The sequence below is a fragment of the Chiloscyllium plagiosum genome, unplaced genomic scaffold (assembly GCF_037043375.1).
Source record: "Chiloscyllium plagiosum isolate Xiang-an unplaced genomic scaffold, Cpla_swu_hap1 HiC_scaffold_17, whole genome shotgun sequence".
Lineage (NCBI taxonomy): Eukaryota > Metazoa > Chordata > Chondrichthyes > Orectolobiformes > Hemiscylliidae > Chiloscyllium > Chiloscyllium plagiosum.
The window spans coordinates 65595903-65611205 of NW_028270155.1; the positions used below are offsets into that span (position 1 = coordinate 65595903).

Consider the following 15303-nt stretch of genomic DNA (forward strand, 5'->3'; position numbering starts at 1 on the left):
GCTGAGTCTTGTCTGTGCAGTAGCTGATCAATCTGAATATTGAAATCTGTATCTATTTTATGCATTACATATACTATAGTACCTATATTGTGGAATTATATCACTGCCACTGGGTCCGAACTCTGAGGTTGCCTCAGAGCACTATAGGTTTAAGTACTCTCTTCCCCTCTTGTGGGCTGTAGTAGTGGTTCAATAACACACTTTTCCAAAGGTTATACAAATGAGCAATAAGCACTGGGCATGCATGATATTGCATGCATAGTGAACAAATTAAATGAAAACTAATGCTAGAAGTTGCATCCCAACTCACCAATTAAAGGCTTTTGTAACTTCAGGGTTTCTCAGGTAAATTGAGGGTCACTTATTTCTAAACTGGGCTGGACTGAGTATGTTCAAGCGTGTACGGGTATGGGCCAGGTGCTGGCAGGTGGGACTAGATTGGGTTGGGATATCTGGTCGGCGTGGACGGGTTGGACCGAATGGTCTGTTTCCATGCTGTACATCTCTGACTGTCAAAATGACAAAAAAAAAGCCCATGGAGGCCAAAAAAAACTGATTGGAATTTGTTGCAAAATCACAAAGTCAAGAAAAAATCACTTAAAGTTAGCCATGCTATCCCTCTGACATTTGAAGTGATTTACAAAAAAAAGTATTGTTAATGTATGCGCATGTGGTGCGTATGTCCTAAGGAAGTAACTCAGCTTGTGATGTTGCTTTTAGCACCATCCAGTGTTTGTAATATGAATTACATTTATACATAAAGCATCCCTTAGCTTGGGACACCAGTGTAGACATTCTGGAACTGCAAAACAAGATGGAAAGGTAGTCTGCTGCCATCATAGATCTGATTTGTTTTTGTTGTGTTTCAGACTTCTGCATGTCATGCAAGTTTTGTTGTAGGAGTGAATGGAATGTTGGTAATTATTTTAAATGTGGTACATTTCATAGACCAGGTTTAAGTCAATCTTTTAGTAGTAGAGAATTGGCCATTGTGTGATGCTTGCTTTAACTGAGCTATGTGGTTCATAGGTTCTGTGTTAAAACCTTTCTGGGACATGACTTTACAAAGGTAGATGAATAGAAGACCAGCTGGTTTAATTAGTTATGTCTCATTTTAGTCTGGTGTAATTTTAATATCCTGCTAGTCACACCCTCCCACAGTTATGCAATCAGCAGTCTGACATTAGTGTACAGCAATTTAGAGAAACCCATTCCCTTCTTGAGAAGAATTAACTTTAAATTGTAATGCATTCCTGTTCTTCAATCCATATGTAATATAATGTTTCAAATATGGACTAACATACAGAATTGAATGTTCTGAATTTGAAAATGTGCATTGTTAGAACTGAACATTCAAGATAAAAGTAAGTTTAATTGAGGATTAATAGAACATTTGCCTTTAGTTCATAAGCATGTGGATAAAAAAATTGTGTCCAAATGAGTATTGACTGATTGCAAGTAAATAATATAAAGAAAATTTTGTTGAACGAAGCTTGAGGTATTTGTGGCTTGTGCATAAAAGAAACATCCTGCGTGGGTGCTATCATTTTCTTGGATTGTATTTTCTTCTTGGAAAAATGGAAAGTGATATTCACCAAGCAGTCAGGGAGCGAGCTGAATCCAAGGAAATAAGGTTTTGCATAAAATGTTAATTAAGATAATTAGTGTCTGAAGAAACAACTATTGTGAAATTTTGGATAGCACATCAATGTGTAAATTTGTAGAAAGATTGTTTTTTTAAAAAATGCTACATTTAGGAAGAAACCTTCAAGTAAGAGTAATAATTGGCTGAAAGCCTGTGGCTCAAATTAATAACATTTATCCAATTTCCCATACTAAGCAAAAAAAAAATCCACGTGGCAGCAGTGTCTGAGTAAGGGTTTTCTTGCAATCCTTGGATTGGAGTATCATTTGTTTAGTTATTGTTTACTGGAAAAAGGTGTCTCCACATTATAGGAGTGCAAACTCCATTAACGGGAGTGGCGAATGAAATTGAACCCAAGAAAATCATTCAAGAATTCCAGAAACCTGATTCAATGGAGGAAAGAGTGTTGGTGTGCTGCCTGAACCAACATGACAGTCTCATTTTGGTCTGTGCATTGAAATCAAAATTAGTTGAAGGCTAGGAACCAGGAAAGTCCCAGTAGGTAGTGGTTTTCTAAGTACAGAAAATGATCACTGAAGATAGCCACGACTGACATGGGTCAGACTTAAATAGCATACATTGCAGCATTTCAGTTGAACACCTCAGTGGGCTGTGTTTCAATTCCCACAGTTTGGCGAGTTGGAATGGTATGGTTGTAAATATTTAAATGCCAGAAGTTGTGAAATGGGAGCCTATTATCCCTTAAACCAATCAACTACTTGTTTTACCCGAGACCAAACTAGAAATGGGTGACCCAATCTGCTCTTGGCAAGTGAGTGCCCTTTAAAAATTAACATTAAGTCGCCTGCTTTCACTTCGCCTGTTATTCTGTTTGGAAATTATGTTGATCTGTTTTCTCTTGACTTGCAGAAATCTGATAGAGTTGAATCTTTAAGATGAGTGATTCTGCTTTGACAGTGCTACTTATGGACCTAGGTGCACTAAACTGCCCAGCTAACTGGAAATGTCTCGTCTGAATCGTAATTGATTCCGCTACAATCTCTCTGATTCCCTTAGAATAATTCTTGCTCTCATAGGTTACAACCTGGCACAGTAAGGTTCCTGATCACAAATGGCCTCCATTAGGTTGCCTGTTGGCAAGAACCAGACAGAAAAATGATTAAACGAGCCCAATAGTAACTTACATGCAGTAAACAGGTTAAAACTCAGGGCAACATCCATAAAAATTGAGTTTGCTTTTTTAGGAGGCATGAGCTAAGTCAAGTAAGTTACTGTTGAAATACTTTCATTGCAATTCTCCATTCTTTTTTAAACTTTTAAAATCTAGGCCTAACTTCTGTTAGAAATTGGCTTCGGTAATAGTGCATGCTATTAGTAATCCAGGTATCTGTGAATATTGTTTTTATTTGACAATTCAAAGGATTATATTGTCACTGACTAGCCCAGTATTTATTGCATACCCTTAATTGTCCTCATGAAATTGAACTGGTGCCTTGAACTTTGTAGGTACACCAACGGGTCACTGGTTTGGAAGAGGCTGTCAATGGAGCCTTGGTGAGTGCTGCAGTGCCTCTTGTACATGATACACATTGTTGTCACAGTGCCTTAGTGGTGGAGGGAGTGAATGTTTTTAAGGTGGTGGATGTGATGCCATTCAAGTAGATTGCTTTGTCCTGAATGGTGTCAAACTTTCTAACACTGTTGGAGCTACACTCATCCAAACAAGTATCTGTTGCATTCCTTGCATGTGCCTTAGAACTGGTGGACATTGAGGAGTTAGGTGAGTTGCAGATTTCCTAGCCTCTGACCTGTAACCTCAATGTGTATAATGCTGAACCAGTTCAGTTTCTTATCAATGGTAACCTCCAGTATGATGTTAGTGAGGTTCATTGTTGTCAATGTAATGTCATCAGGAGATCGTTGGGTTCACTGCACTTGGGAATGGCCATTGCCTGGCATCTGTGGGGCACAAATGTCAGTTACTGGTCATCAGTTCAAGCTTCAATGAAGGTTGTAAATATTTGGAATTTTTAACCAGATGGTTAATGATCTCTGTCATGCTTCAAATTGTAAATAATAAAATTGCAAATTTTGGTCCAAAGTTGTAAACCTAGAAATCAAAAGTGTGGGAAGTAACTAGCAAAGTCGGATATTGAAGATTCAAGAACTATTTCAAACTAATGATACATTTCTTTTAAGGTAAATCAACTGAGTTTTTCAAATTTAATCTGTGAACATTTGTATTTGGAGCAGAAAAAATTGTCATAACATTTAAAAGTCACTGGACTCTTGAGAGGGTCTCTGGCACTATTAAGGTGACCACAGAAGACTGAGATAAGAGGTTTATATACAGGAACTGAGAAGGCAGCGATGTGTTGTTCGAAATTAACAAAGTGCTGTTTGGCTGCTTGACTCCTCCATGTGTTCTGAAACATTATAAGTTCTTAGTGACAACCCTCATGTGCTCCCTGATTCAGGAATTTTCAACGTTTAAAGTTCCAGAAGTGCCAGCTCCACTGTGCTCCTCGGCCTCTTGAAACCTATACTGAAATTCCTTACCATGGAAACATTTAACTTTAAAACACAAAAAAATTTACAACTCATTATTCCAGCATTAAGAGCTGTCACAGAGGCAATCCCAACTATACTTGTCATTACTTCTTGATCCTAAACCAGCCTTGGCCTCCAATATTTGTCTAACTATCCATTTGGATATCCTTACTTTAACCAATCCCTGTGGCAAAAAAAAATCCATATTCCAATAACAGTCAAAAGTTGAAAAAAAGAGTTGTGGTTTATACTTCCAAACAAGAAATTAAACTGCCTGGATCACCTGGCATTGACCAAGACACCAGAATTGTCAAAAGCATACACATAGCCTTACTGACCATGCAGTTTTTCTTGCTAATATTTGGGGTCTGGTGCAAAAGTTGAGGAACTATCCCATAGACTAGTCAAGCAGCAGTCTAATTTTGTCTATGAATATGACCATAGCAGGCACTGCCATCATCATCCTTAAGTGTTTCTTGCCCCACTTAGGAAAGAGCCACCAAAGATTGCAACACAGTGGTATGCAGTCAGGAGCAAATTGCTATGCATGTAATGTCAAAATAGACTCAGGCCCGTGATATCTCATGGCATCAGGTTAAGCATATGAAAGAAAAACTGAATAACACCTATGTTGCTACCAACGTGCACACACCATCGTCAACGCCTCCTCAGGAATCTGCATTCCATGTTGAGCCTCATTTGAACGAAGATGAGGGCACAGAATACATAGGCTCTGAAGTTCTCCATTCCTATCATCAAAGGTAACTCTAACACCAAGGCTGGCTAGGTCCTAAGGCACAGCTGCTAGACTGCAGCAGGTCGTGAAGGGACAAACAAAAAGGAATAACCTACTTGACTAAATTCTTGCCATTCTAACCATTGAAGCTGTGTGTATTCATTACACTACTGGTGAGAGTGACCACTGCACCTCACACTAAGGACACCCTCTGGAGTTGTGCACCACTGGGTGAGGTCATGCATGAACAAAGAAATCTGCTGATTACCAGATATGTTCTCCCCCGACTGTCTTGCTGCTCTTCTTGCAGCATCCAGTCATGAATAGTGATTGGTAATTAACTCACTGGAGGTACAGGCTCCACAAATATATATCTCATTGATATGAGGGAACCCATCAGTGCTAATGACAAGGCTGAAGCGCCAAGCTAACAATACATCACTGCCTCCTCAAATTCCCCCAGCATCATTGCTGAATCCCCGCCACTTCAGCATTTTGGGAGTTACCATTGACCAGAAACTGAAAAGGACTGACTATGTAAATACAGTGGCTGCGAGAGCAAGTCAGAGACTGGGAATTGTGCAGCATGTAAGTCCCCACCTGCCTCCGAAGCATGCTAATCAACCGTTAGGTGCAAGTTAGGAGTGTAGTGGAATGCTGTCCACTTGCCTCCATGAGTGCAATTCCAATAACACAAACTCAACACTGTTCAGGACAAATTAAGTCACCAAGCTAATATCCCATCTAACACACATTCAACAATCACTATTTCACCACTGAAATACTGACAGCAAAGTGTATAATGTGCAACATATATTTTAACTCACCAAGGTGGTTTAGGCAATATCTTCCAAATCTGTAATCTTTACATCTAGAAAAACAAGGACAGTGAATACATGGGAACATGACTAGTGATTTTCTCTCCAAGCCGCTCATCATCCTAACCTGGGATTATGTCATTATTCCTTTACTGCTGTCAAAATCCTGGAATTCATGATTTTGATTCAGGATCCTGAAAACAGCACCATAGGCATACCACACCACACAGGCTGCAGAAATTCAGGAAGGCAGCTCACTGCCAGCAGCCACTGAAAAGGAAATATAAAGTTATCTGAATATGATCTGTTTACTTTCTGTTTGTATGAAAATGAAGTAATGAATCACCATCCTGTTTCCACCCATCCTTCTTTTCGTTGTAAACCCTGTGCTTTTTTTTTTCAATGCAGGACCCTCATTTACATAATTTTGATGCTAAGCTTTAAACTGTACTGATTTATTCGCTTCTGTCTTGCTGGAGTGCTAAACTTATACTGATCAATTTTGGAGCAGTTTAAACTGTGTATCTTTTATCATTGGATACTGTTGGAGGAAGGCACAAAAGCTGAAGATTGTAGGAGTAATAATAAAAGCAGCAGTAGTTAGAAAAATGATAGCAAATGCAAGATGGGGTTCTGAAATTTCCTATCCTTACTGGGGAAAACATGATGATGATGATAAAAACCAGAGGTGCTTCTGTTGATCTTATGAACTGTGATTTAAATCAGGGGTTCCTATGATGCAATACATATGCCCTGTCCACTATAATCTCGAGTGATAACTTGTTTGGTTTCTTTTATTTCACGCTCCATAGTTACAATTTGCATTAAATTATAGGAGACTTAGACCTTCAATCACTAACTTTGATGGCACTGCAGGCAATCAAGTGTGTGGCTGTTTGGGCTAGCAACATTTCAATAACTGCTTTTTTTTTCAATTTTAAAGTAAAATAATGCATAATTCCATGCTTTCAAGCATTCTGGAATACAACTTGGATTTTTGTGTTCAGTTTTTTGAAATCCCTATTTATTGGTGCTCAAGATTTTCTTTTCCTTTGTGTTGCCCAATTTTTTTTATAGCAGGCAAAATTCCCATCCCTTTGTATTCCTGCTGTCTTGAGATGAAGGATAACATTTGTTCTGTCATGAGAATCAGTGTACACTCCATAGATTTGTGAATAAATAAGCATAGCATAGTAAAATAATGTTAAACAGAATAATTATCTTTATGCACCACTCAAGTATTCCACTTCCTAACTACACTTACTTCAACTCTACCTAGAATTGTTGAACAAGTCATTTGCTTGAACTTGAGACAGGATGAAAAATTTAAATTTACTTTTTAAAAAATAGTATTTCTAAATTTAAATAAAAATTCCAAATGTACAGGAGTGGCATTCAAGTGGTTACAGCTTGCAAATACCTGAAAAAGGTTTTTAAAAAAGTCTGGAGGAAAATAAGGGAAACTGGGAATAACTGGATTGCTCCTTTAAAAGATTGATTCCCATGCTGAATGGTTTTGATTCCAGAGAAGCCTTTTTTGTACAAAGAATTTGAATTATTTTATTTGATTTTTTATTTAAATTGAGAAGTGGCCCATTGGAATGTTTTCATTAGGTCACTCAAGAAAGTTTTTGGGTTTCACTGAAGAGAAGTTCACAGGTTACAGACAGATAGGGAAGACTGTCTGGGTTAAAGGGAGGTAGACACTCCATGTTAAGTAGTACTGCTTTTTGCTGTACTGCTGGGAAGGCAACAGAACCAAGTGAGTTGTGTGTAGGGGAAGTCAATGAGTAGTTGAGAACAATTTGGATGGTGTGCTGTTAAACTTGAGGATAAGTTCTTGGAATTGGTATGCAGTGAGTGTTTGAGTCAAGGTTCAGGAAAAGTCCTGAGAGCTTTAAGGACTTAAATGTGAGAGTCACAGAATTCAGTTTAGCTGAGAGGGGGAGTTGGAAAGCTTGAGTAGGATTTGCTTAATACAGTGGAGCAAAACTATAACTTTGGGAAATAAACAGACTGAGTTCTTCATGAAATTGTTGGTGAAAAGCAGAAATTGTTAGCGAGAGTCAATACTAGAGTACTATTTTGGAGTCCAAGGAACCATAGATGCAGGGGTAGTGATCATCCAGAATTGAAGCAGTCTTTTGAGGCACACTGAGGGAGTGCCCTTGAGAGGGTTTCAACATTAGAAAATTCAAATATGGAAGATACACTGATTAAATTACCAAGAAAATTAGGAAGGAAATGAGGGTAGAGAAGAATATTAAGTTTGGTTCAGAAAACCCGAAGATCTTGTAAATACATAAGAGCAAGTAGATAATTAAGGAAAGCAGAATCTGTTTAGGGCCAAAATGTATCAAATGTAGTGACATAGTTGGGTAAAATTCTTATGTACAAACACAAATTAGGGATAGGCTATTCAGTCCCTCAGACCTGTTCTGCGAGTTAAGATTTTAGCTGATATGGTGTGGTCTCAACTCTCTTCCTACTTATCCAAATACTCTTTGAATTTCCTTACTCCAGAATGTTTCTGTCTCTGGTATTGAATAACCTTATCCACTGCTGTCTGGGGAGGTGAGTCCACAGACTCTAACACACTCAAATGTTTTCATTGTCTGACTGAAATGAAAGACCCCATGTATTTAAATTGTCCCCATTTCTCTCCACCAAAGGGAATTGTCCTTCAATGCTTTAAATCTGCAGTATTTTAAAAGTGGCTCCAGCAATGTCCTGTGCAGCTGTAATATGACATCGCAACTCCTCTATGTACAGGAATTGGGACGTCATGTTGTAGCTATACAGGACATTAGTGGAGCCACTTTTAAAATTCTACATATTTAAAATTGAGAGGGTGCAGAAAAGATTTACAAGTATGTTGCCGGGACTGGAGGGTTTGAATTAAAAAGAGATGCTAAATAGGCTGGGGCTTTTTTCCCTGGAATGTCGGAGGCTGAGTATGCTCTTGGAACAGTCAAACAGGAACGAATGATGGACAGGTGATAAGTTAATTGTTCATGGAATTGGATTAATTTCATTGTTTGGCCATTATAGGTTTTGGTGAAGCTGATGGGTGCAATACATTTTGTACACAATGATAGAAGCAGCTGGATCTGTTACCCTTTCTTTGCAGTATCCATGATGCAAATTTTGTCAAGGAATGGACGAGGGAACATCTTGACATGACTGACAGACTCAAGATAGAGCCCAACTCGGACATTGGCCAAGTTGTGTTGCAACTTAGCTTTGGGAAAGTAGATATAAGTGGAATGAAATCAAAGTATTTTCAGTGGCATCAAATAGAAAATAACTTTCAACTTTTATAGTGCTGGATGATGGTTGCATGCTGACGATTGAATAAATAATCAGTCAAAGTGATCATGGGAAGTGCTATTTGTACATGTATTGCAACTTGTCCACTTTCTGTTATATACGTTATTACAGCTTTAGTATTTTGATCCCTTTAACCTGATGGTAGTATGCGGAAAACATAAATCTGAAAGAGAAATGTTTTTGAGCAAGTGACCTGTGATTATAATGAATATTGTAACAATTACAATTCTTATAAGCACTCCGTTTCAACTGCCTAATTTTCAGTCCTGCATTTACCACAATGTTGTACAGCAGCAAAATTAGGCCATAAGGCCTACTGAGTCTGCTTCGCCACTTGATTGTGGCTGATATGTTTCTCAACCCTGTTCTCTTGCCTTCTCCCTGTAACCTTTTGATCCCCTTGCTGACCAAGAAGCTATCTATTTCTCTCAAATGCACTCAGTGATTTGGCTTCCACAGTCTTTTGTAATGATGAGTTCCATAGATTCACCACCCTAGTTGGTTGAGGAAATTCCTCCTATCTCATTTCGAAAGGGTCGTACCTTCACTCAGGCTGTGCCCTCAAGTCCTAGTCTCTCCTACTGTTGGAAACATCTTCTCCACATCCACTCTATCTAGGCCTCTCAGTATTCTGCAAGTTGCAATGAGATCCCCCCCCCAGTCCTTCTAAGTACAGACCCAGAGCTCGCAACCATTCCTCATATGACAAGCCCTTTTTTCCCAGGATCATTCTTGTAAACCTCCTTTGGACCCCCTGCAAGGCCAACATATTCTTCCTAAGATACAGATCAAAACAATTCGGTATTCCAAATGCAGTCTGTCCAGAGCCTTATACGGCTTCAGCAGTATATCCTTACTTTTATATTCAAGACCCCTTGAAAATAATACTACTATTGCAATTCCCTGAATGAATGTCAACTGAACCTGTATGTTAACATTTAGAGAATCCTGAACTAGGACTCTCAATCCCTTTGTGCTTCAAATTTCCAAAGCCTTTCCCCATTTCGAAAACAGTCAACACCTTTATTCTTCCCACATTGTATTCCCTCTGCCACTTCTTTGCCCACTCTCCTAGCTTGTCCAAGTCCTTCTGCAAATGACCCCTACCTCAGCACTACCTGTCCCTTCAGCTATCATCATCATCTGCTGAGCAACAATGCTGTCATTTCCTTTTGTCCAGATCAACAATGTATAACATGACTAGTTGTCCCAACAGTGACCACTATCGGCATGCTCAACAACCTACTCACATCTTTTGATGCCTCAATACTGGGAAACATATTTTCTTAGATTCAAGTCATTCCCTGTAGTCTGAATACAGAGGAATCTCTATTATCTGAACGAGATGGGCAGGCACTATTTCGTTCAGATAATGGATTATTCGGTTAATTGATTTCCTCTGGGGCTCAGAGATTTCTGTAAAGTCTGCTCCCCGTTCGGGAGATGAGGCAGCAGCACGCTGTGCGTGAGCCCCAGCCCCGTCTGACCGCACCCCTCCCTTAAACCCTTCCGCTCCCACCCCGTCTGCCCGCAACCCTTCCTACCTTCAACCCTGTCCACCCGCACCACAACCCCTCGCCGCCCAACCCCGTCCGCCCTCACCCCCCCCCCCCCAATCCCGTACGTTCCCACACCGCCTCCAAACACTGTCCGCTCCCACCCCGCCTCCAAACCCCATCTGCCCCCAACCCCTTCCGCCCTGTCCACCCTCACCTTGCCCCCAAAACCCCGACTGCCTTCACCCCAGTCACAATATCACATCCAGCCTCCCCTCCTCAAACCCGTCTGCCCTCACCCTACCCCAAAAAACCCCGTCTTCCCTCACCCGCTCCCAAATCCTCTTTCTCCCCACCCCCACCCCCCCCAAAAAAACCCTGGCCGACCCGACCTGTATTCTGCTTTCTTCCGTTATTGCCTGCCTTTACGGCAGCACCAAATGGACCTAAGCAAAGTCACAAGTAATTTCCTCCCTGATTTTGCTTCTCAACTTGACTGCAGGTTTTTGCAGCCATACCATCCTGGGGAGGTAACTGTTTAGTTAGTCAAGGATCTATTGTTGCTAGACTATTAATCCTGAGATCCAGGTAATATTCTGGGGGCACATGTTTAAATTTCACCATGGCAGAAGGTGAAATGTAAAATCAGTAGACAAAAACATTCTGCAATTAAGGGTGTACTGATGACCATGAAAATGTTGCCAATTGCTGGGGGGGACTCAGCTGTTTCACTACTATCCTGGGGAGAAAATGGCACCTTTACCTACTCTAGCTGGCATGTGACTCCAGAACCATAGCAATGAGGTTAACATTTAACTGCCCTCTCAGCAGTTAGGAAAGGGCAATGAATGCTGGTCAAGCCCGCGATGCCCACAATCCAATGAATGGAGTTAGTCCAATTCAATGTCTTATCTCTATCCAGTAATATGTGGTTCTTCCCAGTTTTCACACGCTCCCATATGATTTTAGACACATTGAGTAATTGATCACACCTTGCCATTACCTCTTGACACTCAAGGTCTAAATTGGGTGCCTTGCATTTCCTCATTCACACACTACATTTTGATGACAACATCTGACAACAGTGGAGTCAGAATGCATCTGTGATATTCCTGTACTTGCAACAATATTTTTACAGATTAATTAAAGTCCAAATATTTTACAAATTGAAAGACCAAAGAACAGTACAGCACAGGAACAGGCCCTGCAGTCCTCCGAGCTTGTGCTGCCACATTTTGCCCTTCTGTACTAAAATTGTCTTCACTACAGGATCTGTATCCCTCTATTTGCTTCCTATTCGTGTATTTGTCCAGGTGTTTTTTGAAAGGTGCTCTTGTCTGCTTCCACCACCACCACCTTTGGCAGTGTGTACCAGGCACTCACCAACCTCCTTTGTGAAAACCTTGTCCCCCCTCAACCTGCACTTTGATCTGTGTGCTCTCGTAATTGACCCTCTGCCCTGGGAAAAAGCCTCCTACTTTTCACTCGATCCATGCCATTCACAATCTTTTAAAATTCTACCAGGTTGCTCCTTAACCTCCTGTGTTCCAGTGAAAACAAACCCAGTTTATCTAACCTTTCTTCATAGTTAAAATCCCTCAAGCCAGGCAACATCTCGGCAAACCTTTTCTGAACCCTCTCCAAAGTATCCACATCCTTCTGGTAGTGACCTGAACTCAACACAATATTCTATGTGTGGCCTAACTAAAGTTCTAAAACTTGCAGCATAATTTGCTTATCCTTGTACTCCATGCCCCTTCCAATGAAGACAAGCATGCTATAGGCCTTTTTTACTACCTTATCTATATGCGCTGCCACCTTCAATATTTGTGGATCTGCACACCCAGATGCCCCTGCATATCAATACTCCTAAAGGTTCTGCCATTCACTCTATAATTTACACCTGTACCTATCTTTCCAAAATGCATCACCTCCCATTTGTCCAGATTAAACTTCATCTGCTATTTTTCTGCCCATGCCTCCAACTGACATATGTCCTGCTGTCCTCTGACAATCCACGTCAATCCGCAACTCCTCCAACCTTTGTATCGTCCGCAAACTTAATTAGACCAGCCATGTTTTCCTCCAAGTCGTTTATTCAGATCAAGAACAGCAGAGGTCCTAACACTGATCCCTGTGGAACACCACTAGTTATAGCCCTCTGAAAAGCATCTTTCCACCGCTACCTTCTCTCTGTTATGATTCAGCCAGTTTTGTATCCATCTTGCCAGCTCACCCCTGGTACCATGTGATTTCACTTTTGTATCAGTCTGCCATGAGGGACCTTGTCAAAGGCTTTACTGAAGTTCATGTAGTTAACATCAACCGCTTTTTCCTCGATCATCTTTGCCGCCTCCTCAAAAAAAACAAGTTAGTGACGCATGACTTCCCCTGCATAAAACCATAAAGTCTATTTCTAATAAGTCCATTCGCTTCTAAATGTGTGTAGATCTCGACCCTGCGAATCTTTTTCCAATAATTTCCCCAATCACTGGCGTGAGACACTCAGGCCTGTAATTTCGAGGATTATTACTATTACCCTTATTAAACAGTGGGACAACATTTGCTATTCTCCAATCCTCTGGGACCTCACCTTTGGCCAAAGAGGATACAAAGATGTCTGTCAATGCTCCGGTGCTTTGTTCTCTTGCCTCCCTCAATATTCTGGGATAAATCCCATCAAGACCTGGAGACCTATCTACCTTAATACTTTAAGACACACAACACTCTTCCTTTTTAATAGCAACTTAGATACTCGACATTCCCTTCCCTGAGATCATCCTCCTCCAATCCCTGCTCTTTGGTGAATACTGACACAAAATATTCACTTAGGACCTCATCTACCTCTTCTGGCTCCACACATAGATTCCCTCCTTTGTCCTTGAGTGGGCCAACCCTTTCCCTGGCTACTATCTTGCTTTTTTTTATATATGTATAAAATTGTTTGTAATTGTTAGCTAATCCTTTGCAAAAATAATGGATAGGTGGGTTTCTGGGGACAGTAGTCTCAGTCCAGAAAGGATATTTGGAACTTAATAATTTAGCAGAAAAACTTCTCCATTTTGCAGTTTGGTTATCTGTCTCTCTCTAACTTGTCCAACTAATTTTGTTCTTCCTTGCTATATAGCAACGCAGGCAGGACCCCAGTCCCGGCTCCAATCTGGGGAGCGGAGATGAGCTGAAACTACGTTAAACGTGCTCAGAGCAGCTTTGCCATGGGTCACTCTGTGGGGATCAAGCAGCTTTTCAGTGAGACCCAATTCTTTAAGGAAGTGAAGATGCTTTGGCCCGGATCAAGAACTTTGTCCTGTTTCCCACAGCCCAGGCCTTTGGATGCTCCAGTTGGCACAAACTGCCAGGGATTGCACTATGTCCATGTTACAGTACCTGCATTTCCTATTGTATGCATGTAGCTGGTAGCAATCTGTGTGTGACTGTTTTCTATGCAAGCTGTATTTTTTATTCTGTTTTTGGTGATGTTTTTACTTGTCCCTTTTTATGTATTGTTTAATTTGTTTCCATTCCTCACCTTTGGTGGTTTAACCAAAAATGCAGCAAAGAAGTATCTCAAAATTAGGTCACAAAATGTTGCAGTTAAATTAACTTTTTTTTTAAATCGTGGCAGGAAACCCAGAGATTCTATTTTCTGCTTTTTATAATAAATTCTGGGCTGATGGAGGTTAAGGGCCTTAATTCTGTTTGCTTCTGCTTTTTTTTTTGAGCACTGAGGAAATGCATTGTTTGCTTACTAGCAATTTTTAGTTCTGATTTTTGTATCCTGTAAAGAGATAGCCACATAAGGAAGCTTATTACCAGAGTAAAATTTTAAAAATTAAAATAAAAGCAAATTAAGAACAAAATAGTCCGCACAAGGTTGTGGAACAAAAGACTGCCCAACATGAATATTCATTTTGACTTATTCTTTTCATTTACCAAATTAAACTTGATATGAAACAGTAATGCCCATGTAAAATTGATTTCAACCCCTTTATTGCAAAAAAAGCTGACATGCAGTTTTCTTTAAATCCAACATAATTGTTGTTTTTGGCTACATTGGGAACACTCGAGTTCTGTTACTAACTAAAATATATAACCCTGAATATAGGGTGCAGTTTGGGCTGACAGAATGTGCAGTGCTTACAGTTTAAATTATATGTGCTGGACACATGAAAAGTGACCAAATGAATTCTGACAGACTCTGACGAATGCACAGTATGTTCGGAATGGATGTTAGTGGCCTTGGTGGCTATTTCTTGCTCTGCAATGCATAAAAAATCTTAATGCTGGCATTAAGATTGGGGATGTCTGCTTTCTGCTATTTAGTGCAAATAATTCAAAACTTTTAAGTTACTGGTTTTAAGTTATTGATGCGATTTAATACGGTTTTTCCGATCACTATTTAATTAGAAGAAATTGCATCGTTTTTTACGTAGTACATCTCCCTCAGGAGTTGCTTTGATTTATCAGAATAGCTTTTGCTACCTTTTGAATCTAAAGCATTTTCTTTTAAATTACTTTCATAATAAACTTCTGTAAAGTCAAACCTGTTCTGACTTTTTTTTTAAATTTATATTTCAAAGTTTGGCTGACTAGAGGTGTTTTCAATCAATGTGGCAACTGCTCCTGAATTCTGAATTATGAAAGGCCTAGACATGCACAGCAAAAACAAATTGACATTAGGCTGATATTTATAAATTCTGTTGAGACTTGTAAATGTTTATTAATAAATGGGATTAATGGAGCAGCTCTGCAATTCTGCAACAGAGT

At 40.0% G+C, this 15303-nt stretch overlaps 1 protein-coding gene across 6 annotated transcripts in view; it reads left to right on the plus strand.

Moving 5' to 3' along the window:
- cbfb (core-binding factor subunit beta) overlaps nucleotides 1-15079 on the plus strand; it is a 90397-nt gene extending 75318 nt beyond the window's left edge. For 3 of the 6 annotated variants that reach the window (XM_043707223.2, XM_043707220.2, XM_043707219.2), the window contains 2 exons: nucleotides 3113-3160; nucleotides 13664-15079. In XM_043707223.2, the coding sequence (XP_043563158.1) occupies nucleotides 3113-3160; nucleotides 13664-13729 (114 nt within the window). In that variant the 3' untranslated portion in view covers nucleotides 13730-15079. The remainder of the gene's footprint in view (nucleotides 1-3112; nucleotides 3161-13663) is intronic. The other 3 variants (XM_043707224.2, XM_043707222.2, XM_043707221.2) reach the window with 1 other exon arrangement.
- The last annotated feature ends 224 nt before the right edge of the window (nucleotides 15080-15303 follow it).